The 27,817-nt window shown below is 38.0% G+C and overlaps 1 protein-coding gene across 2 annotated transcripts; it reads right to left on the bottom strand.

The window, feature by feature from the left end:
* Window positions 1-1,138: 1,138 nt before the first annotated feature.
* Window positions 1,139-27,817, bottom strand: capn3b (calpain 3b). 2 transcript variants are annotated; one of them, XM_036582023.1, is made up of 22 exons: window positions 27,591-27,817; window positions 27,153-27,491; window positions 21,174-21,243; window positions 17,776-17,894; window positions 17,534-17,667; window positions 17,153-17,321; window positions 15,580-15,663; window positions 14,942-15,105; window positions 13,027-13,187; window positions 12,544-12,716; window positions 11,404-11,415; window positions 10,354-10,562; window positions 9,419-9,455; window positions 7,489-7,515; window positions 6,814-6,888; window positions 6,188-6,245; window positions 6,013-6,077; window positions 4,007-4,075; window positions 3,798-3,876; window positions 3,581-3,697; window positions 2,754-2,812; window positions 1,139-2,653 (listed from the first exon to the last, which is right to left on the bottom strand). In XM_036582023.1, the coding sequence occupies exons 2-22, from the start codon at window positions 27,480-27,482 to the stop codon at window positions 2,627-2,629; spliced, it is 2,238 nt and encodes a 745-aa protein (XP_036437916.1). In that variant the 5' UTR covers window positions 27,483-27,491; window positions 27,591-27,817; the 3' UTR covers window positions 1,139-2,626. The 2 variants fall into 2 exon arrangements, with proteins under 2 accessions (XP_036437916.1, XP_036437915.1); XM_036582022.1 differs by lacking the exon at window positions 27,591-27,817 and having other exon boundaries at window positions 27,153-27,590.

The following is a 27,817-nucleotide window of genomic DNA, read 5'->3' as shown; positions in this document are numbered from 1 at the left end:
TACCACTCCAAATCTAAAATAAGTTTATATAACGTTTTTTGCTTTGAGGCTTTTTACACATCTCAGAGAAGCAAAAAAGGAAGTTTATTTTGAAAACTGAAAGGATGGGGAGCTTTTTAGAAATGTTGCCAAACAAGATCAAGTTGTTAATTAGGAGTTCAATATTCCTGTCTTTCAAAATGACCCCACTAGTAATGTGTTTGCTAGTAAGCGTGAACATATTTGGAATTTTAAGTATTTACTATTCAAGCATTTTCCTCCAAAATCTCTAACTATAAATGCATGTCAATATCTATCCAGCAGAAGATACAATTATTATGGTCAAAAAATCAAATCTTAGTCTTAAAAATTGACTGGAAGTTTATCTCCTCTACAAAGTTTTAAAGTGAACCTCCTTTATTTTAGGAGGGACTGGAAATTTTAAATAAACCAATGAATATGTTTAGATACATGAAATGGTTAAACGACAGAGATCAGCTTACTGCTATATGATAAGGGATAGTAACGTTATCTAGAGCAGTGTTTCCCAACCCTGGTCCTGGAGGCCCACTGCCCTGTACCCTGTACACAGCAACTTTAACTTAATCATGGGCTGTAAATGAGCTGATTAGTTGAGAATCGCTAATCTATAGCAAAGTTTCTTAGTCCTGATCCTGGAGGTCCCAGGCCACCAGCTTTGCCTTCAAACGCATGGAGTGGTTTCAGTGTACAATAACAATAGTAGAGAAGAATTACACGTGAACAAAATTCAATGTTTGCTGTTGTTTAGCACACCAAAAATAATTCACCAATAACAACAGGCAATCACAGTACATAAATTCAAATAATGTAAATTCTATCCATTTCTCTTTTAGCATTAGACCTTTTTGAGAAGATCAGGACAGTAAAATGTTTCAATAATAGTAAAATATCATATTGCTGTTGTTACAATATCATATTGTCACTGTCAGAAATAAATCTACTTCTTTTTGAGATTTAATCTTTTGTTTCATCAGCAACAATATCTTGTTTGTATGAAAGCAGAATCATGCATTAAGTATTTGCATTAATGTGCCACACATGGCAGTACAGTCAGTTTATGGCAATATAAAATATCTGAGTGCATGGAAATGAACCTTAAATGAAGCCGATCATGTGCTATTAAAGGAAAAACAGACTCATTTTATTAATAAAAACATCAGCCTATTGTCACAGGCACTTTAATACCATAGATGTGTGGATGCATTTCATACATTGATAGGCTCCTCACAATGAGGGTCAGTTATCTGAATGAACAGTAGCTCCATGAAAAGGAAAACCTACTTTTTTGTAATATTACACTAAGATTACTGTTATTTTGTGTGTTTTCTGAGCTTTTCCTCTTTACAAACTGATTGTTCACAGGGGTTAAGCTGTGGTTCTAGACTCAGGCTCCTTTTTAACACCTGCATTTGCTGCTTTGACCATAGGCTGTGAATATTGTGATTTCTCCCAGGATCAGTCTCAGCCTGTGTCTGGCAGACCTTGCTGCTGTTTATGAATGATTAATTTCAGAATTTGAATGCACTTGACTATGACTAATAATGTATTTACTGGAGTTCCTGTGTTGCACCTGATCCTCACTGTGTTGAGCGAGAAATCTCTCTAAAACACTGTGAAACCTCTGAAATTTTTACTTAAATCGAGTCAGTAGGTGCAACATGGCAGTACAACGGCTGACCAATAACAATGGTAAAATAATCTGTGTGGCTTTTTAAAAAAATTACTTTGTCCAAAGGTATCCAGAGAACTCTTGTAATTAGTGAATTCAGCTACTTACTCAGCTTATATAATCTTCATAGAAAAGCACAGTCAAAAGAATGGGACACGCTGTAGCAGCTGCACATGAGCCTGAGGTCACCATGTCAAATGCCACTAGTCAGCTAGAGGGGTATAAAGCCCCCCAGCACTGAGCTGTGGATCAGTGGAACTGTATTTTCTGTAGCAATGGAGTTCCATCCAATACATTTTGAATGAGTTGGAGTGATCCAGAACTAATCATCCAACATCAGTACCTGACCTTACTAATGCTTTTGTGGCTGAATGCAGTTAAGTCCTCACTGCAATGTTCCGACATCTAGTGTAAAGACTTCCCAGAAGAGTAGAGGCTGTTACTGCAGCAAAGTGGAACAAACTCCCTATTAATACACTTGATTTGAGGAGAAACGTTCAATGAGCAGATGTTTGTAAACTTTTGGACTGTGTATATGTAAATAATATAGTTATTTGATTAAATAACTTGAATTACGTAATTACAAGACACCAAATAACAGCAAAAGAAATATATCACTGCAGAACATTAAACATTACCACCATATCATAGCAAGTCAGTCACAAAAATAAAGGGCCTGCATCACAGTGTTGTGTTGCTCAGACAGCGTGTGCTGAAATGAAACTGGCTCTAGTCCGTCTCATTTTCAGTCCAGTGTGTTTTTCTCTCCCGCTCTGAAGCATTCTGGCTCCAGGGGGTCAGCAGCGTCCACCGGTAGAGGTAAAATACAGATATGAATCTGTAACTGTTATTTGTGTTTGTGTTAAAGGCTGGAAAGTCCTCAGACTGGCACTCTGATGTACTGGGGAAGCCGTTTGGATTACTGTGGTCATCACCCTACGCATACATGGTCAGTTGAAGCCACTGCAGGTAATGAGAGAATGAGAGATTTAAGTGCTCATTTCAGGCAATAACTTCACTTTTAAGCAGTAAAGCTAAGTTTCATTTTAGAACAGTCTTTTACCTCAAGAGCATTGAGCTTGATAATTCCATCTCCATCTACATCAAAGGCTTTAAATGCTCCTGTAAGACAATATTTTATTTATGATTCTTTCTTTCTTCTTCTTCTTCTTCTTCTTCTTCTTATTATTATTACTTGTTTGTTTGTTTGTTTTACTTTACCTCTGGGTTTTTTAGGAAAAAGAAATGGTCAAACTAATGTGGTATGTTTTTGATTATTTTTGTTAAGGATTTCAGAGATAAACATTTATATGTTTTATAGAGCTCTGCTGCTGAGCTCCACTTCTTAAAAAAAATAGTGCATAGCAACAATTTACTAAGATGTGGGAATGGGATCTTTAATGCATGGCCATGACCTAAGAAACGTGTTTTCATAGCTTTCTAAGTTGTGACCATGGCTTAATTATCTCGTTTTCATGCCTTACTAAGTCCTGGGCATGACTTAATTAAGTTGTTCTCCAGCCTTACTAAGCTGTGGCCATGACTTAATTATCTTGTTCCCCAACCTTATTGAGTCGTGGCCATGAGGAATTGTGCCACACACTAGAATCCCGTTCCATTTCATTTTCACACCTTACTAAGTTGTGGTACCCAGGCCCTTCTTGCTGTGATGCGACAGTGCCACCATGCCGCCCTAGGAAGTTGTTGCCATGCGTTATTTTTATTAAAAAGGTGTACAGGTATACTGTACAAGCATTTTCAGCTTTGTTAAGTCTGATTTTTGTGAAGTTTGTGAGCTTTGCACCAGCAGAGTGTGTGTTTGATTTATCTTCCAATTCACAATTCAATCGGTTCTATACGTTCTTATCTGAATGTTGATTGTGCACTTACTAAACATGCCCTCAAGGCGCACCAGGCAGCAAATGTAGCTGTCAAAATCCAAATAAAGGTGCTCACTGGCGTAACGCATAGCGATGATGTCATGGAGCTGGGGGTTAAGTTGAAACCCTGAGGGGAAACCAAACCATGAACAGAGTGATGAAAGCATAAATAAACAAGACCAAACTCTTTCTCTTGTGGAGTTTGCTGAGGAAAACGAGTGCTGCACCTGCATCAGCAACTGCGCTCCTCATCTCAAAGCTGCTGATGGTGCTGGATTTGTCTTTGTCGTAGCGAGTGAAGATTACCTGTAGGAAAAACACAGTACATAGAGAATACAAGACTTCTGGAATCTATTTGTGTTCTAAAACTTTACAAGCATGTTTTCCAAATGCATATTTCATACTTGAAAAGGACTGAACAAACGGGTTTGTGTACCTTCCACTGTTGGATCTTGTTCCATAGGTGTTTGAACTCTTCCAGGTTTAGTCTGCCTGTCCCATCAGTCTTTCACAGTTTACAAAGTTAAGGTGTGAATATACATCAATCAGAAAAAAAAAAAACACTTAATTTGGTTAGTCCATGTTTTCACTTTTAAAGGGCCCCAATCATGAAAAAAAAATCTATCACTTTTTGGAAATAAAAGAGTTTGTTGTAGTATGTAAACACTATTAAAGCATCAAGACATGCCATTCTCTCCCCAGTCTGTACAGTGTGTATGTGGTCATACTGCGTATACGCAAAACTGCAAAAACAGCCTGATGTCATAGCAGTTTAGCCCCTCCCATTTATGTTGAGATTATATGTAGTGTTCAATCCTGGATGGCTTTCTGAATGAGGCACAATACATGGCAGCCAATTAGAATGGCACATTTAAAACCAAAATATTATGATTCTACGGGAAAAAAAGATTGAAAAATATACATACATACATACATACATACATCATCTAAACCGCTTATCCTACTGGGTCGCGGTGGGGTGCTGGAGCCTATCCCAGCTGTCATTGGGCGAAAGGCAGGATACACCCTGGACAGGTCGCCAGTCCATCGCAGGGCAGACAAACAGACATACACAGTCACACACACACTCACACCTAGGGGCAATTTAGCATGTCCAACTGGCCTGACTGCATGTTTTTGGACTGTGGGAGGAAACCGGAGAACCCGGAGGAAACCCACGCAGACACGGGGAGAACATACAAACTCCACACAGAAGATTGAAAAATGGTCATGTAAAAATGAATTATAACTCTTTTGGTACAAAAACACATATGAACATTACAGATACATTATATTAAAGAAGTAATAAATTATTTAAAGCATTTTTAAAAAGGGCATAAAAAATGTAGGGCCCTTAAATGTACTTGAAATATAACTTGAAAATGTTTTGAAATGAAAATGTGCATTCAAAATATTATTTTTTATATGTAAAATACATTACAAACACACAAAAAATACAAGGGAATGTAAGGTATGGGCCCTTTAAAGTTTAAAGTAAATGTAGTAATGTTCTAGAAATTAAATTGGTATAGTACTTTTACATTATGTGAAGTTTCTTTAAACCTTAACAATCATGTGCAGAGGCTTGGTCAAATTACATATTTTGTTGATTTTCCAAGTGAAAATAAGTTATACCCTCTACAGAGAACATACTTCTGCACATTTTAAGGCACAATAACTGTTTATTTGCTGAATGTAACATATTGGGGAAGATATGTGCAAAAGTTTTATTTTTTCATATATGTTAAACTCAGGAAATAAATACAAATTGTGTATTAAAATTAACAGAAAATGATTTGGGTGTGTACAAGATTTGGTAACTTATGTTCACTTAAAAAGTCGACACATTTAATCTAACCATTTCAAATGTTCACATACGACATTTAAACATGGCTGTTTAAGGAACCAAAAGAGATCCCTCAATGCGGTCACTTAGAGAACCCTTTGTGGCATCTAATCAGCAGGAGTGTTGCTGGTGCACAGTTAAAGACTGTAGATAATCTGTTGATCCACTGTTTCTGTTAGTCATCCTCTAACCCTTCATCATCGTCCAGTTTCTGACCAAAAAGCTGCTCTTGTCTGGATATTTTTGGGTGGGGGTCCACTCTCACTCAAGCAGGGACAGTGACGTGTAAAAGACCCTGCTATGTCTGGTACACTTGTACCAGCAGCACACACACCATATCAGTGTCACTGCTGTGCTGAGAATCATCCACCACCCAAATGGCATTTGGCCAACAGCAATCCTGTGGACAGAAGCTGACCAATGATGAACAGGGTAGAGGGAGTAGATGGGCTACAGTATGTAAGTGTGCACTTATATAGAAGACTTAGAGTTCATAAAGTGGCCAGTGGGTGAAAATATAAGGTAGGTGTTTCTAATAAAGTGGGCAGCAAGTATATAAATGCTTGAGAATGAGGATGAATTGCAGGTCAGGATACGTCCATAAGTGCTATCATGCTTCTGCAGCTATCCAGACTGAAACCTTCTGTCTTCAGCCCTTTAACTGAGCAAAGAAGAAGACACCATAATAAAATAAATATTAAATAAATATGCAAATTGACACTAAGTGCAAAAACAAAAATAAACAACAATAATATCGATCATTTCTCTTACATTTCGTAAGCTCTTTGTTGAGGACGCTCTTCAGCTCCTTTGCATTGATCTGCATATCCTAGAAGAGAAGGTCACATCGATGGTATGAGTATTAGAAAATGCTTTACACAGTTACTATGCTTTATATCATCACTGTCATGTTTTGCATTGTATATTTTTTTTCTGTTTACTCCATTTGAAAAGTGTTCTATGTTGCGTGCACATTTAATGAGAAATGAGCCAATATGGTCCAAAATTGGTCCAAAATAGTCTAAAATTACTGCACTGCAAAAAAAAGCACTTGTATTGTAAAATATCACTTGTATTTTTTTTTCATTTTGAGATTGTTGTAAGAATACTATAAGATTATTTAACTTATTTCCAAACATTTGTACTTGTTTTAGGTAAATTTATCTAGTGAAATTGTCTTATTCTGTTCTGAGCATTATGTGTTACTGACTCTATGGGGGGAGCAAACTAGAAATAAGAGAGTAAATAATATTATCCTTACAGCAATGTACAAATGAGGAATATTAGCTATATTGCTTAGATAAAGGATGATTTGTTCTTCTGCTATGAAGCTACCATTTTAGAGATACTAGATTTTATTATGACAGTGATGATATGCTAGATATCTTTGACCTCACATCTCCAGCAATCTGCTGAAAGATGGCTCTGAAGTGTTTTTCTTCCTCGTTCTCCTCCTCCTCAGGTTTGGGGAGCTGAAAAATAAAACAAGACACGTTGCTGCCTTTTGTGGTTATGATGTCGTGTTTATTCAGTATTTTGTGCAGCTTTCAGAGACACAAGTTCTTAACCCTTTTTTGTTTTTTTTGTCCTCCTCATGTCAAGTTTAAAGTCATATTTATACAGCAAATTTAAAGACAATACATGTCAGCTTAAGGGATAATAAAATTAAGCCATGTAATAAAAATGAAACATAATTAACACATCCTCTTCAGAGAACACACTTAAATATGACATTTTTCTGCATATTTAAGTGCACAATTTTTACTTATTTTTAATCATATTGGGAAAAAAAATCAAACATAAAATATAAACAGTGCCATAACGTTTGCACAGGTCACATCTTTTGTTTTATTGTTTTCACATTTGAATTTATTAAATAAACAGTCATTGTGTATTAAAGTGTGCAGAAGTATGTTTCTCTATAGAGGATGTGTTCATAATTTTCATGTAGAAAATCATAGAACAAAACATAATTTGGCCAGTGGTAGTAAGACAGGACAAAACATTTTCCTTGTTGACTTTCACTGTATTTGATGCAGAAGCACTGGACGAAGTGGCGTTGTGTGGATTACCTTAATCTTCTTCTTTTCACTATCTGTCTGTTGATGAAAAGAGAAGCATATTAAAAGCAACATCATTCATTGTGCTGAAGAGGTCAATTCAAACATGGGAATAAATGAAAGGAAATATGCTGACTTATTGTGTCTCCACTGTGCTGCTGCAGAGCCCTGACTGAACACTTTTTATATGCATGCTGCAAGAAAACTAATGACACCATGCTAACTCGCTGAAAAAGTGATGTGCTGTATCCTAATTTTTTACTGAATTAGATTTTTTCCAATGAGATGCACTTGTACATTTACACAATACACAATACATTTGTGAGGTTATATGTATCGAAAATGACCTCAACCTCTCTTTATCTCTTCAAATGTTTCTTACTGTGCCAATAAAAGTTGACATGCTGCCTTTGATGAATGCCAATGGACAACGGGGTTTACAAAGTGCAGCTCAGAAAAGATACCTGCACTGCATGTAAATGTGTTCATATGCACATGCATGAAATGAAATTTAAGCTTTGCAGCAACAGCCTCTGTTTATTGAAACTTTGGCAGTGTTTATAAATTAGATAAAACTATTTTATTTTTAAAAAAATAAAAATTCTTTTTTTCATGATATGGGCCTTTTACAGATACACTACTGATAAACGGTTAAAGACACTGAATCACTGAAGGGGTTTCTTTATGTTTAGCTTATGATTATAATTTTGATTAATAATGAAGACATCAAACTATGAAAATATGCAGTGACCGTAAAAAAGATGACGACCATTTTAGACTCTTAAAAGTAGCTTGTGTTTGCCTAGATGTCTTTGGCATTCTCTCGAGTACATTCATGCCTTTCCAACAGGCTTGAAGAAGATACACAAACAGTCATATGCAAAAGTTTGAATACCTCCAGTGACGGTATGTTGATTTTCTAAGTGAAAATATGTTAACACATCCTCTACAGAGAGCACATTTAGATGTGCCATTTTTCTGAAAAGTTTAACATGTTGGAAAAAATAAATCATAAAAAAATAAAATGGGCCACAAAGTTTGTACAGACCACATGTGGAAGTTTGTTCCCTGTAGAGGATGTGTTCAATTATTTTCACCTAGAAAATCAACAAAAAATAATTCGACCAGGGGTGCCCAAACCTGTGCACACATTTGTATGGTCAAAACCTGTTGGCTTCTGAAAACTACTCTTTTGACATTCCTAAAAACAATGATACACACTGTTATTGAAGTGCCAAAAGCTATATTAGCCAAAAGTGTTACTAGCACTAACCTGTGGTGAATCTTTAGCCTGCTAAACATGAGTAAGTGAGTGAGTGAGTGCGTAAGTTAGCCAGTTAGTCAGTTAGTCAGAAAGGCTACTTTTACACAGCAGGTAAAACTGGCCCAAATCTGATTTTCTCACCAAATCCGATGTTTTTGTTTGGCTGTTCACAATATCTTTTAAATGTGACCTACGTGTGACATCAGTCTGAACAGATCAGCGCCGAAAAGAACAATGCTTCACGTTGCTTTACGTGGCTCATCCGGAGGTAAACAGTCATGACTATGAAGGAATGCAAGTCGCTCCCAGAGGGTTCAGTTTCATCTTCGCCAGCATCACAGAAGCGATCATGAATGAATGAACCCAGAATGTGTTTGAGTCGCAACAAAGTGCACGGTCACTTCTTTGGTATGAGCTACTATGCATTAAATATCAATAATGTAAAATGTTCAGTTTGGAAATAAGTTCATACACATAGTGCATGACATGCACTATTTATGTTTCTTTAGGTCACACCTTTTCAACTGTTTAAGCATCAGCCTACCAACTTTTAACTGGGAGTGTATTAGGACTAATAAATGAGAAATCACTAATAAAAGAGAGATCATTCTTTATTGCCCGTTCTAATTTAGTTGATCGTGATGTATTGTGGACATATGGATGCGCTCGGTAACTTACCAAACAGGGGTCGGCCTCAATCACTGCACCCATCAGCCTGAGAGAACATAAACCACAGTCAGCCTGCTGTACAGCAAAATACAGCTGGATTATAGTCACCTGACAACTAGTCTAGTCTACATCGTTCTAAAAGAAAGTTTTAACTTAAGTTACTTAACTTACTTTAAGTTTAACTTAACTTAAAGTAAGTATCCAGACACCCTGTCTAAGTAGTGAATTCAGCTGCTTTGAGGTGCAGCCATTGTTGACTTCAAATGTGCACTTGTTTACATGTTTCAAACATAGAAAAGCATTGATAATAGAATAGAACACTCTAGAGCAGCTTCACATGAGCCTGAGGTCACCATGCCCAATACCAAGTGTCAGCTACAGGGGTATAAAGTCCAAACTACCCATTAATATACTTGATTTCAGAAGAAACACTGGTTGAGCAGGTGTCTGCAAACATTTCGACATGGAGTATATTTGTGAGGAAAGGAATCTATTTTATTATTCTATTTTTGGACCTCACATTTAGTCCCTAATTTCTGATTTCATTATATCTTGTGGGTTCAGCTCCTGGACTGCTTTGCTGTTATTCACACAGCTCTCTTTTAAGCTTTAGCATGTTATTTTAGACTGAAAGGATCCAAAATGAGTAGAATAGCATCTAACAAACTTCAGCTCCTATGATGATAGATGCTGGATATATCTCTACAGTTCAGCAGGGAACTCTACATTTTTGACCTGATACTTTTTAACTCAAGTACTTACTTTTACATCAACTTGAGTCATTGTTTCATTAAAGTGACTCTGAGGAGAACCAAATCAGCAGTTATTAGCTTTTCTCACCCATGCTGGCATCTTCATGGAGTCAAATTTCACACACATACAGACATACTCAGGAAGCAGGTTCAGGACAGGCTGGATTCATGCTCAGAGTTATGTTAACTCACTCTGAGGTGCTCGTCTTCTCAGAGAAAACCCTGAGGATGAAGTCAGACTCTTTGTTGGGCTCGAATGTGGACGGGACAATGACGTATTCCCCTGGACTCAGGCAGAAGCGCTCCGTCACCTCCCGCAGGTTAATGTAGGACTTGCAGCGAGCTTTAGAGGCCGTGTACAGGAAGAAGTCTTTGGGCAGGTGCTGCTTGTTACCCTGCATCTAGGATGGACATACAGACCAGAGGAGATCAAAAAAACACAGCAGAGAACCTATCAGAGGAGGAGGAGAGGAAATACAGCTTGATACGAGAGAAAGAACAGTAAATATAGAGAAAATAGTAAACATAAAGCTCTTTTTGTTCCTTCTGTTACATAATATAATTAGATTTTGTTATAAATACTATTATATTACAAACATACAGGTCAGATTTGTATTTGATTTTATTGAATTAATTTATAATTTGTTGCTCAGTTTGAGAAGCTGAGTTTGCTCACGTTATTACAATGTCACTGTCCGAACAAAACTTTCATTTTTGTCCATTTGTTTTATTGTTCTACATCATTTCAACACAGTATTTATTCTTTACATTATGTGAAATGTTCTTAATGAATAGACCAACTGAAATGACCCCAAAATAACTTATTTAAAATTCATAAAAAATAAAATATTTTTTGCATTGACTTCCATTAAAAATTAAGAATTTTTTTTTTTTTTATCTCCTGTAAAGTTAACAGTTTGGAGATACAAGCTTTTTGTCCGACAGCAAAAAAATGTCAGCTAACAACTTAAACAAATAAATGAAGTTACAGTACTCAAACTCAAACTAACAGCTTCTTAAACAAATATTCAAAACTTCTTACTGTTTTAAGGTTTAACATATTAACATATTACAAAACCCTTCTAGATAGAACTAAAACATAACAGCAGCAGTAGTTAAAGGCAGGAACAGATAGAAGTAGAGATAGAGATAGAGAGATGAGTGAAAACAGACAGTCTCTGAAGCACCCATTCCTCTTTACAGCTCTGACATGATGAAAAAAAGCAGCTCTTGCAGTCGTACCTCCTCTGGAACCTGTGTGTAAAGAGAGGATAGAATATCAGTGAGAGCGGCCTGTTTACAATATAAAAATCTATTTAGAAACCAGGTTCGTCACTGAACAGGTAGCCCTGTTTCAAAGTTATTTGAAATAGTTATTTTGGAATAGAGAAGACTGGACAAGGCTGGCTGGACAAAACCAACTTACTGGTCATCTTAATTCTTAATTGATGTTTTCTAATTCAATTTAGTAAACGGCAGTTATCGGGGAGCAGGTAGGATATTTTTTCAAAGCACCACCATCCACTAATGGGATTGACCTTAATTCCCAATAATGCACTTAAATAAGTAACATTTAGTGTGTATTAAATCAAAACAATATTTCAGTAAATATGAGGAACAAAATGGCAAACTAAATGACAGGAATTGATGTTTTTTCTTTTATTTCTACAATACAAAAGAGTAAATGTGTGCCACTGTCGGAATAGTGTCAGTTATTGAATTAACCCCTTGATCCCTAGGCTAGTTATTCTGTTTTCAACCTTAATGGGGAATTCCACCATTTTTTTTTAAATATCTGTGTAATTAAATCGGAAAACAAAATAAAGTTATTCAGAGTGGTTTGATGTGAAATGCTCCATTCTAGAGAAACGTATTGAATTGTTCACAGTGGTGGTGATAGGAACCAGACGTCTGAAGAGTTTAATGCCTTTAAAAGCTCCCTCACAGAAAGTTATTACATAAAATGGTTATGAACACAGTGCATGAGACATTGTTTTACAATATTTTTTTGATAATGTTTTGGGCAAAAACATAATTTTTAAAAATGTACTTGTTGTATGTTGTAAGGAAAAAAGTACCAAAAAAGTTATTATTTGATTTACTACTGTTTTACCATTATCAACATTACATATACAAACCTAGAAGCTTTTTAGATGTTTATATCCTGGTTATTGTTCTATTTCTCTTCAATGAACCATTTCACGTCAAATCACTCTGAATGACTTTATTTACATCTCAATAATTTAATTAGCAAAAGCTGTTGAATTTGTCTTTAACTCAACATTTAGTAACCATCAAAAATTATTTAATACTGTTGATTCCATTTGTGAGTATGGGCCTACAAACAGGCTCTCTGATTTTAGGGGATTTCTCCCGACCCACCTCGTAGATGGTAAAGCCAATGGTGTGCAGTATGGCTCCTGTGCAGCGCTCCCTCCTCCTGCCCTTCTGCATGAGTGCCACCACCACCGTGCAGCCCTTCTCCCCGTTGTCTGGCTCGTCGTCGTCCTCCTCAGTCAGGTGCAGGCGATACTGAGGGTTTGTCCAGAATGTGTCTGCGCCACAATACACAGAGGGTGACTCATCTGGATTGCAAATACTGATATTTTGTGCTGCATCATATTTTATTTTAAAGACGGACCCTCAACATGAATTAATTTAAAGTGACATTGGTGGCAAAAATGATTGACTAAAAATGCTACGTATTCAACGTCTATGCTGTGGAAGCTCCAAGTCTACACAGATGAAAGGTACTACTCATCTGTTTAAAAACATGTAAAAAAAGTTTCTCTGAACTTTTATTGGACGTGGTATGCAGTATTTTATAGTTGGAAAGAATGATGGGATCATCAGCAGTGGCCCCACCTGGGTAGTTCCTGCAGCCCCCAGCAGAGCAGCCCCTCACCCAGCGTCCCTCCATCACTGATACAGTCCACTTCAGCATCTGATCGTCCTGCAGAGCATCTGGGGTCAAGTTACAGATCTCCAGCTTAGTGAAGGTCTGCTGGAACACCTCAAAGCCCATCCTGGTGGTAAAGAGAGAACGACAGCAAGCACAGTGAGAGAGGACCCGGTCTTACAACTAGGACATGCAGATAATCAGGCCCACATGATCATCTGTGCATACACAGACCTCAGAGCATACCTGGAAGACGGAGCAATCCAAGCATCGACCCAACCTACAATACTGTGCAAAAGTCTTAGGCAGCCATGAAAATTATTCACAACCCTTTAACTCAGCTGTGTGTTTTTGCTTTTGCTCATGTTAAAATAAATACAAACAAACATAAATACTGTACAAATAGCACAAATTATGTTTTAAAAATGACTATTAAGACCTTAATTAGACGTTTGACTCCTGTATTCTTACTGGACTTGGATTTTGGATTTGTTAATCAGCAGTACCTGATTTGAATGAATGAAGCATTGATACGATAAAAGAAAAAAGATAGCCTTTGAATTGTAACTGTAAATACTGAACTCAATTGAAAAGACATTAGGAAATAGTTAAACTAACTTACACACATAAAATCACTATTTATTTATATTTAAATTCTAATAATTTGTATTTATTCTAATTAGGGCTGTCAAAAGATTACAATAATAAATCATGATTAATCAATCTTAAACAAAGTTAATTGTGATTCATTGCCATTGCCCTTATTTGTTAAAATTTATCCCTAAAGAGAGATTTTTTCATTGCATTTTGTTATAGTTAATTGACAAAATAAAGATTCATCAGAATGTATTGATTACTTTCAGTAGTTCAACATTATTTTTATCATGTGAACATAATGTATCAACATGGACATAAAAATCATGTGATTTCCACAGAGTGAACCCAGCTGCCAATTTTCATCACAGACGTCCAGTGAGAGCAACAGTGGCTACATGTTCCAACGAATGAGTTTTTATCTCTTATATATCATACTGTATATACAGTCAACGGTTACAACTGCTCTGTGATTGTAGTGTCTTGCTCTCGTTCATACACTTCATGGATTCTTGTTACAGTTGAGGCTCCTGAAGGAAACTTTGCTGTTGATTTTGTTAGTTTACTGCTTGTTGATTTATCCATAGCCTGCTGGATTAATGATATTTCCACTTAAGCAGTGTGTTTTGCTTATGAATGATACTTCAGACTCGATGTACTTCTGTGATAAACAAATCCATGACAAGGCAGTAACTGGAAATAACTTTTATCAAGAGAGCCATCATCAATGGACCTTCATGCTATTTAAGAGCTGTATTTGAATGAGGGAACTACAGTCATAAATTCATAGCAACAGTGTGCAAGCAGCGGGGCTTCAGGCTGGAACCACGGATCATTCAAAAGGTCAAAGTAGGCAAGTGTGTTAACGACGTTAAAAAAAAATATGGGCTTTAGTCATTTATCTAATTTTTTCACACCACTATTCTAATGTTCTAATGTAACTTTAACTACATTTTTCTCAGATGGCCAGTCCTGGTCCTGGAGATCTACCACATTGTGGAATGTAGCTCCAACCTTACTCTAACACACCAGATCCTGGTAATAAAGGCCTTCAGGACGGTCTGAATAACAGAGCCAGGTGTGCAAGGTGTAGATTTTCAAGACCAGGACTGGACACTTTCAGCCTAAGACTTTTGCGCAGCACTGCATTTGTTTATAACAGAGCCCAACCAATTTTTTTTGTAATACATACTATTTGTAATACAAAATACATTCTGCAGTCCAGTGTTAATTCAAAAAGTTTAGCACATTCAGTGTCAATTCGAACTCTTTAATAGATGGACTAACCAGAACTCCCCTGCCTCAACAGGCTCCAGCCTCTTCTTGTCCTCCTCAGAGGTTGCAAGAGCTGTCCAGTCACATGACCTGCAGGAGGGAGGTGCAGGGGTCCCCCAGGGATCCCGCAGACGTACAAGGCGAATACGTGTGTCACTGCCATCCTCCTGTTTACCCTACCAACATGATAAGGCAGCAAGTGAAAATAAAAATGTCATCAATTTTTATGGGAATTTGTAAGCAGTTCTTTTGGAGGGGCTTCTCTCCTGCTGAACTCATCTGTCTTACTTTACCTGGATGCTGAGTTTCACTGTTCTAAACATTTTGTTATTTTTCCTCCTCTAACATGCGTGACCCAACGATTCAGCTCATTAATAAGCCTTTCCCAAGCTGAAGCGTTGGTGTTAGAGCATGAAAATCAATAAAGTTTGCAAGACAGGGGGTCCATAGGACCGAGGTCAAAGAGCCACTGCTATATAGGGATTGCCTGCTCAACATATTTTGGCATGTATCAGTGTTCAGCTATTCATCAAGTTCTTCATGATCTGACAAAAATGTGCTGAGTATGGTGTTTTCCAGGACTGGGCCTAAGACCCCCTGATGTGTAGACATGATGAAGGCATGTTTAGATTCTTGCCCTGATCTCCCACCTGCTCCACTGCTGTGACTGAGTAGGCGTGGCCTATCACAAGACCCTTATCAGTTTTGGTCTCACTGCCAGTTGGAACCAAAGCCTGAGAAGGAAAAGAACACAGTGTAAATAAAAGAATGACTAAAAGAAAACAAACCTTATTATAAGTGGGTTGGAAATTAACGCTGAATTAATGTGGACCGTAGATGAAACTGCCTTGCATTTTAAACCCTTAAAATCTCAGGCTTACTACATATTAAGACTCATTATTCAGTAACTACAGGGACTTCAATGCAAACTGACTGAGCTATTCTTAGGTTATAGAAATGTGTAATAAACTTTGGGCCTGCTGGCGGGGCTTAAAGGACCAGTTAGGCAGAGAATCATATTTACACTAAATGTAGTGCATCATCTAAGACATGTTTGGTGTCTGAATTTTGCTTCTTTTGTTTTGCACTAAAGCTACAAGGCTAATGCATGCCTAAATCAACACAATCAAAACACTTTGAGTTGTCCACAGATTTGTCTGCATAATTTCTGCATAATTAAATTGTAAAAATGTAAACAAAATCATTCAGAATGGCCTGATATGAAATGTGCCGCTCTGGAGAGACTTACTGAGTTTGAATCGTTCATAGTGGTGGTGATAAGAACCAGATGTCTGATGAGTTTAATGCGTCTAAAAGCTCCCCCACAAAACGTTATTCCATGAAATAGGTTTGCTTTTTTTAAATTTCTTTTTTATGCAATGTGTTTTAATGCAAAAAGCACCCAAAGAAAACGTCTCTTTCAGATTTATAACTATTTTAACATTAACAGCATCACATATAAAAGCTCAGAAGACACATATAGGTTTACTGGTGGGTTTAGATAGTAAATAAAATGGCTATATGTGTGTTGTAGACATCGCAACCCCTGGTTCCTATCACCACCACTGTAAACAAATCTAAGTCAGTAAGTTTCTCTACAATGTATTTAACATTTGACTGCTCTGAATAACTGTTTCCATCTGAATCACTGAATTATGCTGACATTTTGAAAAAATTTCAAAAAATCAATTTAAGTAATCCCAAATAGACTTGCCTATGTGGTTTCTTACACTGTATGACACACTCTTGTACATGGACAATGGTATAGAAAAAACTGACAAAATGTCTTCTAATAATGTTCCAAACTGTGCAGTCCAGTTTTCTTGATTTTGATAGATCCCTTTGATTATTTCATGCTAGTAACTGACAGTTATGTTTAGATGCAGCATAGTCAAATGATGTCTGAAAAATTCTAAATCCACCCCGATACCTCTGACCTTTAAATGATTATTATAGGCTTTACAGAGTGACTCACATGCCATATTTCCGCATGTTTTTCTCCTGACCCAGTAATGCTACTTCTTTCAATATAAACAAAAAATGTACATAGTGCAGCAACCATTCCAGCAGTGATGATAATGTGGATTTAGTTTGATCCAAATGTGTACATAATTCCCGCATTAATAAAATACGTATATATATACATATACACAACTGTTGCTATTTCAGGCTGTATGCTGCTCTGAGGCTTACATAGTGCAGCTTTAAAACTAAAACACTCACATCTATAGAGCTGCCCATAAGGGAACCTCTTTCCAAAGCTTTCTTCATGATGTTATATAACTCCTTTGGTGCATCTGTGATCTCATAAAACTCTGTTACTCCTCCAGTGAAGTCTTCCATGGCCTCCAGAGTGTTTCCTCCCTTTAGTGCTTCATAGGAACCATGTAGTCTAGAATCAAAATGACACCATGTTATGACAAATACATCCTTGTAATGACTTAAATCTAGCAGGAGTAATACACCAGGTAATACATAAATCTGAGGGTTCTGTTGTTTTTTTGTTTCACTGCCAAAATAGAGCCTAAATGTCAGGGCTAAGAAACATCAATATTATGTTTATGTAAAAAAGAGGAAAATTTACATGCTACATTTGAAACTCACTTGGCATAGGCTTTCTCCAGAAGAGCACTCCAGAACTCATTCTTATTCCCAGACCTGGTAAACACCAACCGGTTGTTGTGAGTGGGGAGTCGATCGTCCACAACGACGTCCACCCACTCGCCATAGCGCCAGAACTGTAGGAAAAAAGCAAGAGGGGATTTAGGCTGGACTTAATCACTCACATTCAGCTTAAAGCACATTCCTCATTCTGGGAAAGAGAATGTCGAAATGTAATTTCATACCTGGAAGTGAAATATTCCAGCATAGTTCTCAGTGAAGCTCTGGTCTGGAGGAACGACTCGGTACCGCAGGGTTTCATTCAGAGTTAGGCAAGCAATGGCAGCCAGGAGCCAGCAATCGCCTGCAGAACATGATAAAAAACTTGAATTTTGCAGCGCTTATGGGTTTGGTAAAAGCACAGCAAATAAATCCAGTAAGGCAGGTAAAATAGCTATAAATACACTATATGGACAAAAGTATTGGGACATCTACACATTACACACACAGGAGCATCTCATTCTAAATCCATAGGCATTAATATGAAGTTTGTCCCGCCTTTGTACCTATAACAACTTCCAGTGCTCTGGGAAGCTTTCTGCAAGATTTTGGAGTGTGTCTGTGGGAATTTTTGAAGAAGAGCATTTGTGAGGTCAGAGACAGATGTTGGATGAGAGGGCCTGGCTCGCAATCTCTGATCTAGTTCCTCACAAAGGTGTTCGATGGGGTTGAGGTCAGGGCTCTGTGTGGGACAGTCTCTGTGGACTTGTGCACTGCACTGTACTATATAACTTATTAAATTATTATTTTTCTTTCGAGAAAAATAGTAATAAGCGTTTGTAAAAAGTGGCAGACGAGCATGTTTCAGCCTCAAAGACACAGATGATATTTACAGTGAACCCTCATATAAGACAGTTTGTCAAGGTAAAGTGGCAAGTCTTTTGATCCTGGAGATGGAGGTACCATGAAGGATGCAGTCTGAACATCTAAATACCGGATGCCTTTCTTCTCTTGGTGCAAAATGTACACAAATAGATATGACCCAGATTCATTCAGCTAGCACCTCAGTGCTAGACACGCAATTTCCCCCAAATGTGCTTCCAAACGACTGTACAGGCACTGAAGCAGACATGATTTAAGCCCTTCCCATGGCCTGGTGCGCCTAGCATGTGAAACAGGACTCCTTGTTGGCGTGGCTTACCGTACTGATGTTGCCCTGATTAAGATGAAGATGGTTTTTACGGGGCATCTGTGGCTCGTAGCTGGACTATTTTTGTCTGATGTGTTATGTGGCACACGGACGGGTTCCCTCTCGTCAGTGAACCAGCTGAAAACAGATGCTCTGGGGGTGAGGTTACAGAGTGCTTCTCATGTACGCATTTGGCTACTCATGTGTTCCCCTCCAAACTTTTCTCACCCCTTCTCACACATTGGGCTCTGTCAGCCTGGCCAAACTCGTGATGTTTGCTGGATCCTGTGGCCGCTAGGTTGGTTGACTCAGCCACAAGCTGCCCGATAACACCTGGCTCTGTGTCACGAAAGGGTCAAGATTTCACACCTGGCCTCAGGAAGAGCTGAAGAGCTCCAACTGTCAGTGCCCAAAAAGCTTCTTGTTATTGAAAAAAGCAGCAAGACTTTTGCTTTCTCAGTAAATAACAGCTTCAAGACCAAAAGTGAAGGCCCAAAAAACATTTTGTCACTTTTAGTCATTTGGACTTTCATTTGGTAACTATCCTCCGCACAGATTGTCCTCTTGGAGCAACTTGGAGACAAATCAAATTTGTCGTATCCAATTCTAGGTCTCCCCCAAACACAACACCACCAGCGCTAGGAGGGTGAAGGCAAACACAAGCTTCCTCCGAGTCATGTGAAGCCAACCACTGTATCTTTTTGAACTGCCACTAACACAACGTCATTGGACATATTGCTAGCATTACGCTGAGTGATGAGGGAGAGGGGGGCCATTCTACCCATCCAGACAGAGCGAGGCAAATCGTGCTCTCTTGGACTTTTGGCCACGGTTGACTGTAGCATCACCAGGGATCAAACTTGTGCCTTTTTTGTCTTTCTAGTCTGATTTTTGTACAGATATGTCTAGATTCCTGAAAGACTTGACACAGTTTGAGGCAAGTGTGTGATGATTTAGACCTACATCTTGCACCTTACTAATTAATGTGCTGTTAGCTTCCATTACTTGTAAGCTACATCGCCTTATAGCTAGAATAGAAAAAATAAAAGACTGCTTCACCCATAATTTGCTTAAATTCAGTGTTCATTTTCAACAAACTAAAAAAGGTTTGTTTCCTATTTTCTTATGACGTACTATTATACACACTATTGTACAAAATGCATGAACTACCATGCAGTATATTTCAGTCTTGGCAGTGTAATATGTCATCAGAATATTATGTGGAGATAAATGACACACAATGCATGCTGTGGTGTGGGTTTGCAACTTGTCGCCCTGTCATCATCAGCATGTGCATTAGAGCCAAATGATTTAGGCAAAACATCTAATGGCTATTTTTCTGAGCAATTCTCTGACTTTAATATAAATCGTGATCGTCTTCTCTAAATTAAGGTCCACTCCTGTTTTTTTTTTTGGCCAAGAAGACCAGCGTATCCACCTTTGGCTTCAGGCTTGAATGCTGAACATAGTGTACAAGACTGCTATGTTGGCAATGCCTCCTGACAGTTATTTCCACTCGTACAAGACCAGGCTCCTATCTGTTTGAATCGGAATGGACATAAATCTCAGACTAAAAGCCACATAAACATTTCAAAAACACATTTGACATCACTGGTAAAATCAAAACAGTATAAATAATGTGTAACGCATGGTTCTAATACTGCAAAAAAACATGCTTTTTCAGCTTGTTCTTGCTGCCATGTGTGCACATATTTCTATAATGAGGGGGAGCTTTTCCCACTTGCGACCTTACCAAGACGCCAGTTGGCTCTTTTTACTGAAGGGCGGGACTTTCTCTGTAAATCGACACCATGTTGAGCGTTACAAGCTTCCACATTCATTTTTCAACCAATGACCTGTCTCCTCCTTCATAACATCCCTAGTTATACACAGCAAGTGGGTGTTTGGTTGCTTCTGCTTGGTCTAACTCATTGATAGGCAGTTCATAAACTCTGTGTTATTAGATTCAATTTCCCCACTTAAAACTTGTTAAGACAAAACTGCACTTCTTGCTATTTGAAAATTGTACTCTTTCAAATTGTGATTTCAGTATAAAAACAAATTTTTGAGCCCTAATGCACAGTTTTCTTAGTTTCCTAATATGAACTGTTAAACTGATCTCCAACAGTGGCTCTTTGTAACACCCCTAAAAATAATCCACTTTGTTTACACAGCATTTAGACCAGTTATCATAACTGTAATTCCACAAGTTATGGGGCAACTGCATTTATGTGTGTGGAGTGGGTCACCTCTGAGTAACACAGCTATTTGTTTGTTAGAATAAAATGACCAGCACCCAAGAAAGCTTTAAATAAGGGACACTTCAGGTTAAAGTGCTTTCATGGCTAATAATAAATGACAGCTAGTAGCCAATATGATTTATTTATATAATGCTAATTGGTAATTAATAGCTTTGATTTTTTGGTGAAATTGTTCCTTTATTGAATTTCTTACCCAGGTCTCCCTGGCAAATATCTGTCCTGTTAGCTCCTCCGACAATGAACTGGGGATTGGAGCAAATCTCCTGTTAAGCAAACAGAAGCATATATCAGTATCAGGATACTCAATATGTCTAAGCTATAATTAATGTGTTCCCCTCTCCATGCACTCCAGAGCCAGATGACCTGACGTGGTCCGAGCTAGCTTACTGCTTATTAAGGGCCTCATGTGAAGAGGTGTAAAGCTCACGTTATACAAATAATCATCTGAGGAAAGACAACTGATCACGGAACAATACTGGAACTGACAAGTTGGCTGCTTAGTTGTTTCTTGTATCAATAGTGCATGTAGCTCAAGCACATGAGGGCTATAAATAAACAATGTAGCTTTGAAAGGTTTAGTTAAAAAATACAATGCAATACAAAATACAACGCCACTTTCATAAATTTTCTTTTTTTCAATAATACACATTGTTGGGAGTGAGCTTTACACATACAAGAAATATTTTTTGGTCGTTTGATTTTGGAGTTTGGTCAGAGTTTTTCCTGCCACTTAACATAGGAAATTGCCCTTAGAGACGTGTCTATCATTATTTTGCAAGTGTGTGATGATTTAGGCCTGGAGTCTGCACAATGCTGATTGGTGGTCGTAGACTTCCATTAGTCGCTAGCCACATTAGTCTGTACAAAGCTCCCTCACAGAAAGTTATTACACCGTAAACAAAAATGGTGGTCTTAAAAAGTTTGTAACCAGGCTGCCTTAAATTTTGAAGTTAATTGAACTTTGAAAAGTTAACAGCAGAAGAATCTGTAACGGTCAAAAAACTCGAAATCTTCAGGCAGCCCGGTAACTAATTGGAGTGTACACTGTAAAAAGTGGCTCGTCAGATCTACTTTAAAAAATGACTTCATGTGGTAACAAGCAATTAAACTAGTTTTTTTTAACTTAAAAAAACTACATTGATTAAAAAGAATTGTTCATTCAAAGTATTTATTTAGCTTGAATAAAACTAGTTAATTTACTTGTTACCACATGAAGTAATTTTTTAAGTAGATCTGACAAGCCATTTTTTACAGTGTACATGAAATGGCTATGAACACGCTGTCTGTCACACCTTTGTCCAGCTCTGTAGTTCACAATGCCCAACACATCAATCCATTACCGGACTCCAATTCCCAGAATCTCTTGGGTCCCATACGACACTCCACACAAAGCCATCCACCAATCACAAACCGTTCTCACTGGACTTCATTCACCAATAACTTCATAAGCTTTTTCTTAAACTTGTTCTTGTGCAAGGTTCTAATAAAAAGTCTACTCCAGATTCATGACATGTCCTTAAATTCTTTGCACCTCTCTGCTCTTGAGTGTGTGTAAGAACAAATCTCAAATAAGAAAACATTGGTGAATGTCAGAATCTTCGCAAAAACTGCATAAACGGAAAAGATTTCTTCTTAAGAATGGCAGAGAATATGTAGAGAGGAGAACTGCCACCCTGTAATGTCTTCCGGGTTTGTCAAACGCTAGAGGGCGCTCCTGAGTGAGTCCAAAACAAATGGGTTAATTTGGAGCATTTGAGCAACATTTAAAATTTTAAAATGCTAGTGGACGCCCTCTGGCGTTCTGCAAATCCTGTTTTTGATATATCTATTAAACTATAAAGCTATTAAACTTGAAACTAACTTGAGCTTGAGTTTGAGTTCATTGAACTTGTAATATGAACATCAGAAGAATGTTTTGTTTTACATTTGTTAACTTATTATTTGAAGTTTAGTTAACTCAACATTCAAGATGAACCTGGTCACTTCCTTTTTTAAAAGCTGCTTGTTTTTTACAGTGGAGTACTCTGCTCTACTCTGCTTGGGTCAGCTGATTGCAGTGACTTGTGGTTTTGAACACCAGTGCTGCTAATAGGGAAGTTGCAGAGCGCCCTCTGATGGACAAACTACACAGCGACAACACTCATGACATGGTTGAAAGATCTGTCCTCCGTCTCTGTTTCTTTTTTAATTGTCATTTATCGGTTGTTCTAAACTCCTACACCAATTCGTCTGCAATAAGCTCATATTAGCTGATAATCTCGGCATGCTGATTATTGATTGTAGGGAATACAATTTATTGTGGAGAAAATTTCCACTTCACAAAAGCATATTCAGAACTTTTAGATTTGCTCTGCACTTTTAACTGTTAAAGAGTTGAATTGTACCACTTAACACTTTAGGTGCATAATAATGGACTTACTACATTTTACTTTGTGCTACAACATTTGCAACTTTTGTAGCACCAGTGCTACCTGCTTAAAGAGTGTACACTCAGGCCTGCGTAAGGGGAACGCCGAGTACATTTGATTTTTTTTATGAAACTGTTGAATGGCCCCCCTCTCCCTCATCACTCAGCGTAATGCTAGCAATATGTCCAATGACGTTGTGTTAGTGGCAGTTCAAAAAGATACAGTGGTTGGCTTCACATGACTCGGAGGTAAATCTTTTTTTTTACTGGAGCAGGAAAAACAGCCACACTAAGGCTCTCTGGATTTTGAACCTTGATTTAGACCTTCAGGTTATAAAACTACTGTTGTCATAGCTGTAAAGCTGGCGATATGACAGACCAGCACAAAGCTACAGCAGTTGCTGTAGGTCACTGCACGGCAGAGAGACTGATATCTGTTTTATGAGCCGTTAGTAAAAGGATCATTAAAGTGCATAGGCCCACTGTGCATAGCAGTATGTGTTTATATCTCTACAGACATTTTATATTCTTTCCTTATAGTATTTGTGGAAGTATATACGCGTCATTATAACTTTGAAGCGCAGTCCAAAACTGTTTTACTGAGTTGGCAAAGGCTAATACAATGAAACATTTGCAGGCTGACAACTGCCACTGACAAGGCCATCCACGACACAGTAACGCCAACTTTGCCACACAATTTATAGTCCACCTCTCATCTGTTGTTAGGCCTCAATCATACACAAATGTGTTTAACCCCTTAACATCCACAGTTTCGTAATTATAATTTTAACAATCACAATTTATTTGCATTATTTTACATGTAGTTTGTGAATAATAAGGAATGAATTGACAAAAGACACATTTTGACAATTTTTGAATATCATTCCAAACATTCAGTGAACCACAATAAGGAGACTGACCACCAATATGAAGTGCAGAGCCATTAAGGCCCCCCAAGTCATCAGGGGGGGTTCCACAATCATGTAGTATTTATTTATTTTGTTGATTTATTGTCATTCTTTTAGCATGCATGATTTTTTCCCTAATCAAGTTAATGAAGTATCGATTGGAGTCGATGATTTTGCTTTTGCATGTGAGACTTAAACATCGAGCCAGACCTTCTTTTTGAGTCTGTGCTTGTGATGTTAACATGCGAAGATGTATGATGTGGTCTTAAAAGCTCCTGCAACATCCAACCCAACACATCTGACTTTTATTATTCTTATTATCATTTCAGGCTTTAGAGGGAGACTCTCAGCAGTGCATGTAGTGTGTGTTTTCTGCTGACTCAGTAATGCTTCTGTCAATGTTACCAAAAATTTACGTACATAGTGCAGCTGTTACAGTATGATGATAAAGGTGATGCAGTGGATTTTGTTTAATCCAAATGTGTAAATAATTCCCATATGAAGAAAATATGCACATATACATATACACAATTGTTGCCAAAAGTAAATAAACTGAAAAACCAAATTGTGTTGATGTAATATATTTAATTAATGAGAAAACAAGTGAACTCAGTATAGCATTTCTTGCAGCACTAGTGTGTTTACTCTAGTGAATATGAGAGGACAGTGAAACAGCGAGGATGTGGGTTTGGAGCTGTAAAACAGATGCAGTGACAGAAGCTGATTATCGGGTTGGGAGTGTGTAGGAGCTGACCCTGCGTGAGGGCTGTACTGCCCAGCAGTGGCCGCATTACTGAGCCTGATGTGTAGAGTCAGCTGCCCGAGACCCAAGAGTCCGCTAAGCCTCAGTTATGCCCTAACAAACACACAGCCTGGATCACTCTCACATTCACCAACGGCATGTGGTGAAGCAGAGGCCACTTATTTCAGGCTACAGCATAGCTGCCCACTCAGAGAGGAAGTGATCACAAGCATGCGTCTTGTTTATTCAATAGTCAGTAATGGGTGGAGAGTGAGACTCCACTAATTACTAGCATTTCATGACAGCCTAACGTCACTGTCTGAACAGAACCTTATATCTCCAAAATGGTAGCAGAAAAAATGGTCTTAACTTTTAATATGAGTTAATGTAGATTTTAATGTAAGATTTTATTCCAAGTAAGTGGACCATTTCTATTTGACCATTTATTGTGGAATTGTCACACAATGTAAAGGGCAGCTGGGGCTTTCAATACATGTCAAATAATAAAACCAACAAGCATGCTTTATGTCTTAAAATTAACCAGACTCTTTTGTTATTGTGTCTTTAAGACTGTGGCATGTAAATGACCTCTAATTTGGCCCTGTACTCCTTATAACTTCAGTGTGTATGGGCTGGGCTAAACTGCTGTAGGCCAAATAGGCAGATCTATGTAAATGCATTGTTTTTTTGACAGCATTTATAACAGAAAATTTTTAAAAGGGCTTAACTTCCATATATGGACTGTATGGACTGGGGTATGGATGGTATGTTAGAAACTCTAACAATGTTTCTATGTTACACAAAAAGGAAGTTTTCAAAAAAGTCATTTTCAAGGAAATGGGCTCTTTGTAGCCAACATGAATTGGAAATCAATGCATTGTGAACTATAGCATTATATCAGTATTTCTGAGTGAACCACGTTATCAGGGAGGGTCTCTGAATTAGCTGAGCATTTTGACTCAATGATAGGTGGGGGTGGGGGGAGGTGGAGGTGGAGGTGGAGCTGAAACTGGGTCAGTGTGGTGGTGCAGTTGCACCGTGGGCAGTGCTGTCACCTCACAGTGAGAAAGACCTGAGTTTGATTCCTCAGCTAGGTGGCTGGGGTCCTTTCTATGTGGTGTTTGCATGTTCTGCCTGTGTCTGTGTGGGTTTCATCAGGCCAGCTGGAGTGCTAAATTGACCCTCAGTTTGAATGCCCTGTGATGGACTGGTGACATGTCCTCTGTGTTTCCTGCCTTCTGTCCAATGAGTGCTGGGATTGTGTGTGCGTGTGCGTGATTTTTCCCTGCCTGCTGGTGCACAGTGATGTAATCAAAACTCATGTCAAGTCGTCATTTCAATTAAAGATTATGAGAAAAGAAGAATTTTGTCTTTAATGTGAAATGATTTGATGAACTAACAAGGTAAAATAAAAAGTCCATTGTGATTTCAGGTTGATTTAAAGTGAAATGTAACACTAGAAAATAACAATGGATAAATTAAAGTTGGCCCATCCAGAACAAAAAGAAACAATATTGGCTTTGTATTAACATCAGCCAGTAATCAGTATTGGTTTTAGAAAGGGCATTAAAAAAGGAATAAAATCAGACCATAGTATTGTTCTATATATTGTAGTTACTGAATAATTAGTCTTAAAATTTAAAACTGAATAATAAATCTGAAGGGTCAAGGTATTTATATCAATTATATGATATTATATGTATAATGAATGGCATTAACAATCAAGGGAAAACACTCTGTAAAAGCTGCTCTCTATTGACTGGACATGCCATCTGCCTTCCGAATACTAATCTTGTCAAAGAAATAACTTGTTTTGAAGGAATACTCCTTTGTTTTTCAACCCAGTCTCTATCTTATGCAGCTGTCCCATGCCACTGATTACCACAAACAATAATGTAGATGTGTTTATCTGTGTATAGAAAAGAACCAAAAAACCTGTAAACTCAAAACACAAATACAACAGAAGTCAATGTAGTAAAGTTGTCTGCTATAAGTGTGTGTTGAGTCAGCAGGTTTTCTGTTCCTTTCTAAGTACATGTAAACACGTCTACATTATGCTTCACATGCCAGTTGATAAACACTGGGGTGTTCCTTCAAAAGAATGGGTTCACTCACCGACGGCCGCTTCCACACCAACTTCAGTGAGAATTTCTGATTGAAGTAAAGTGAGGAATCATCAGCAGGAAAGAGCGGGTCTTTAAACAGAACTTTCTTGCGTATGTATTTGTCCCTGAGCTCTAGAAAGTCCTTCAGCCTCTTGGCGTCTTTGACAGCCTCGTTGCGGCTCAGAATGGCCGTGTAAATGTTCCCGGGGGCCGTAAACAGACCGGCTGTGCTGTCAGTTCCAGGAGCGGCCTCTGTGGTTTGGGCTCTCCTTTCTGCCACTTTCTCTTCATCTTTAACTGCTTTTTCCTGCATCTTCTTTTTGCTTTTGTCCTTGTTCATGGCTGCTGTCTGTGCAGGGCCACAGTAGAGATTAATTAACGTGCACAATCCTCATAAACACTCACAGATAAGTAGAAAATTGGAGGTTTTTTATTTTCTCTGACTGACCTGATCCCACTTTACTTCATCTCTGAGCTCCTTTATAGGGAGTCACACCCCCCCCATCATCACACGCCACACAAACACATGGCCTTTTAGTGGTCTCTGCTATTAATAGATATTTTAGTAGCACAAGATGGTCTCTCTCACCCTCTCTCTCTCTCACCTTCCTCCTCTCTCACTCACTTTCTCTCTGTCTTTTTCTTTGCTGCCATTCTGTCTGTCTCTAACTTTCT

The sequence above is a fragment of the Colossoma macropomum genome, unplaced genomic scaffold (assembly GCF_904425465.1).
Source record: "Colossoma macropomum unplaced genomic scaffold, Colossoma_macropomum, whole genome shotgun sequence".
In the NCBI taxonomy this organism is placed as follows: Eukaryota; Metazoa; Chordata; class Actinopteri; order Characiformes; family Serrasalmidae; genus Colossoma; species Colossoma macropomum.
The sequence above is the reverse complement of the archived record's forward strand: the minus strand, read 5'-3'. Positions and strand labels throughout refer to the sequence as shown.

Excerpts from the sequence above, each read along its gene's own strand:
- capn3b (XM_036582023.1), bottom strand. The coding sequence starts at position 27,482 with ATGAACAAGGACAAAAGCAAAAAGAAGATGCAGGAAAAAGCAGTTAAA. Across the intron at positions 17,322-17,533 it reads CTGGAGAAAGCCTATGCCAA|ACTACATGGTTCCTATGAAG; the intron begins GTGAGTTTCAAA and ends TTTTGATTCTAG. Across the intron at positions 2,654-2,753 it reads TCAAGCTCAATGCTCTTGAG|TGGCTTCAACTGACCATGTA; the intron begins GTAAAAGACTGT and ends CATTACCTGCAG.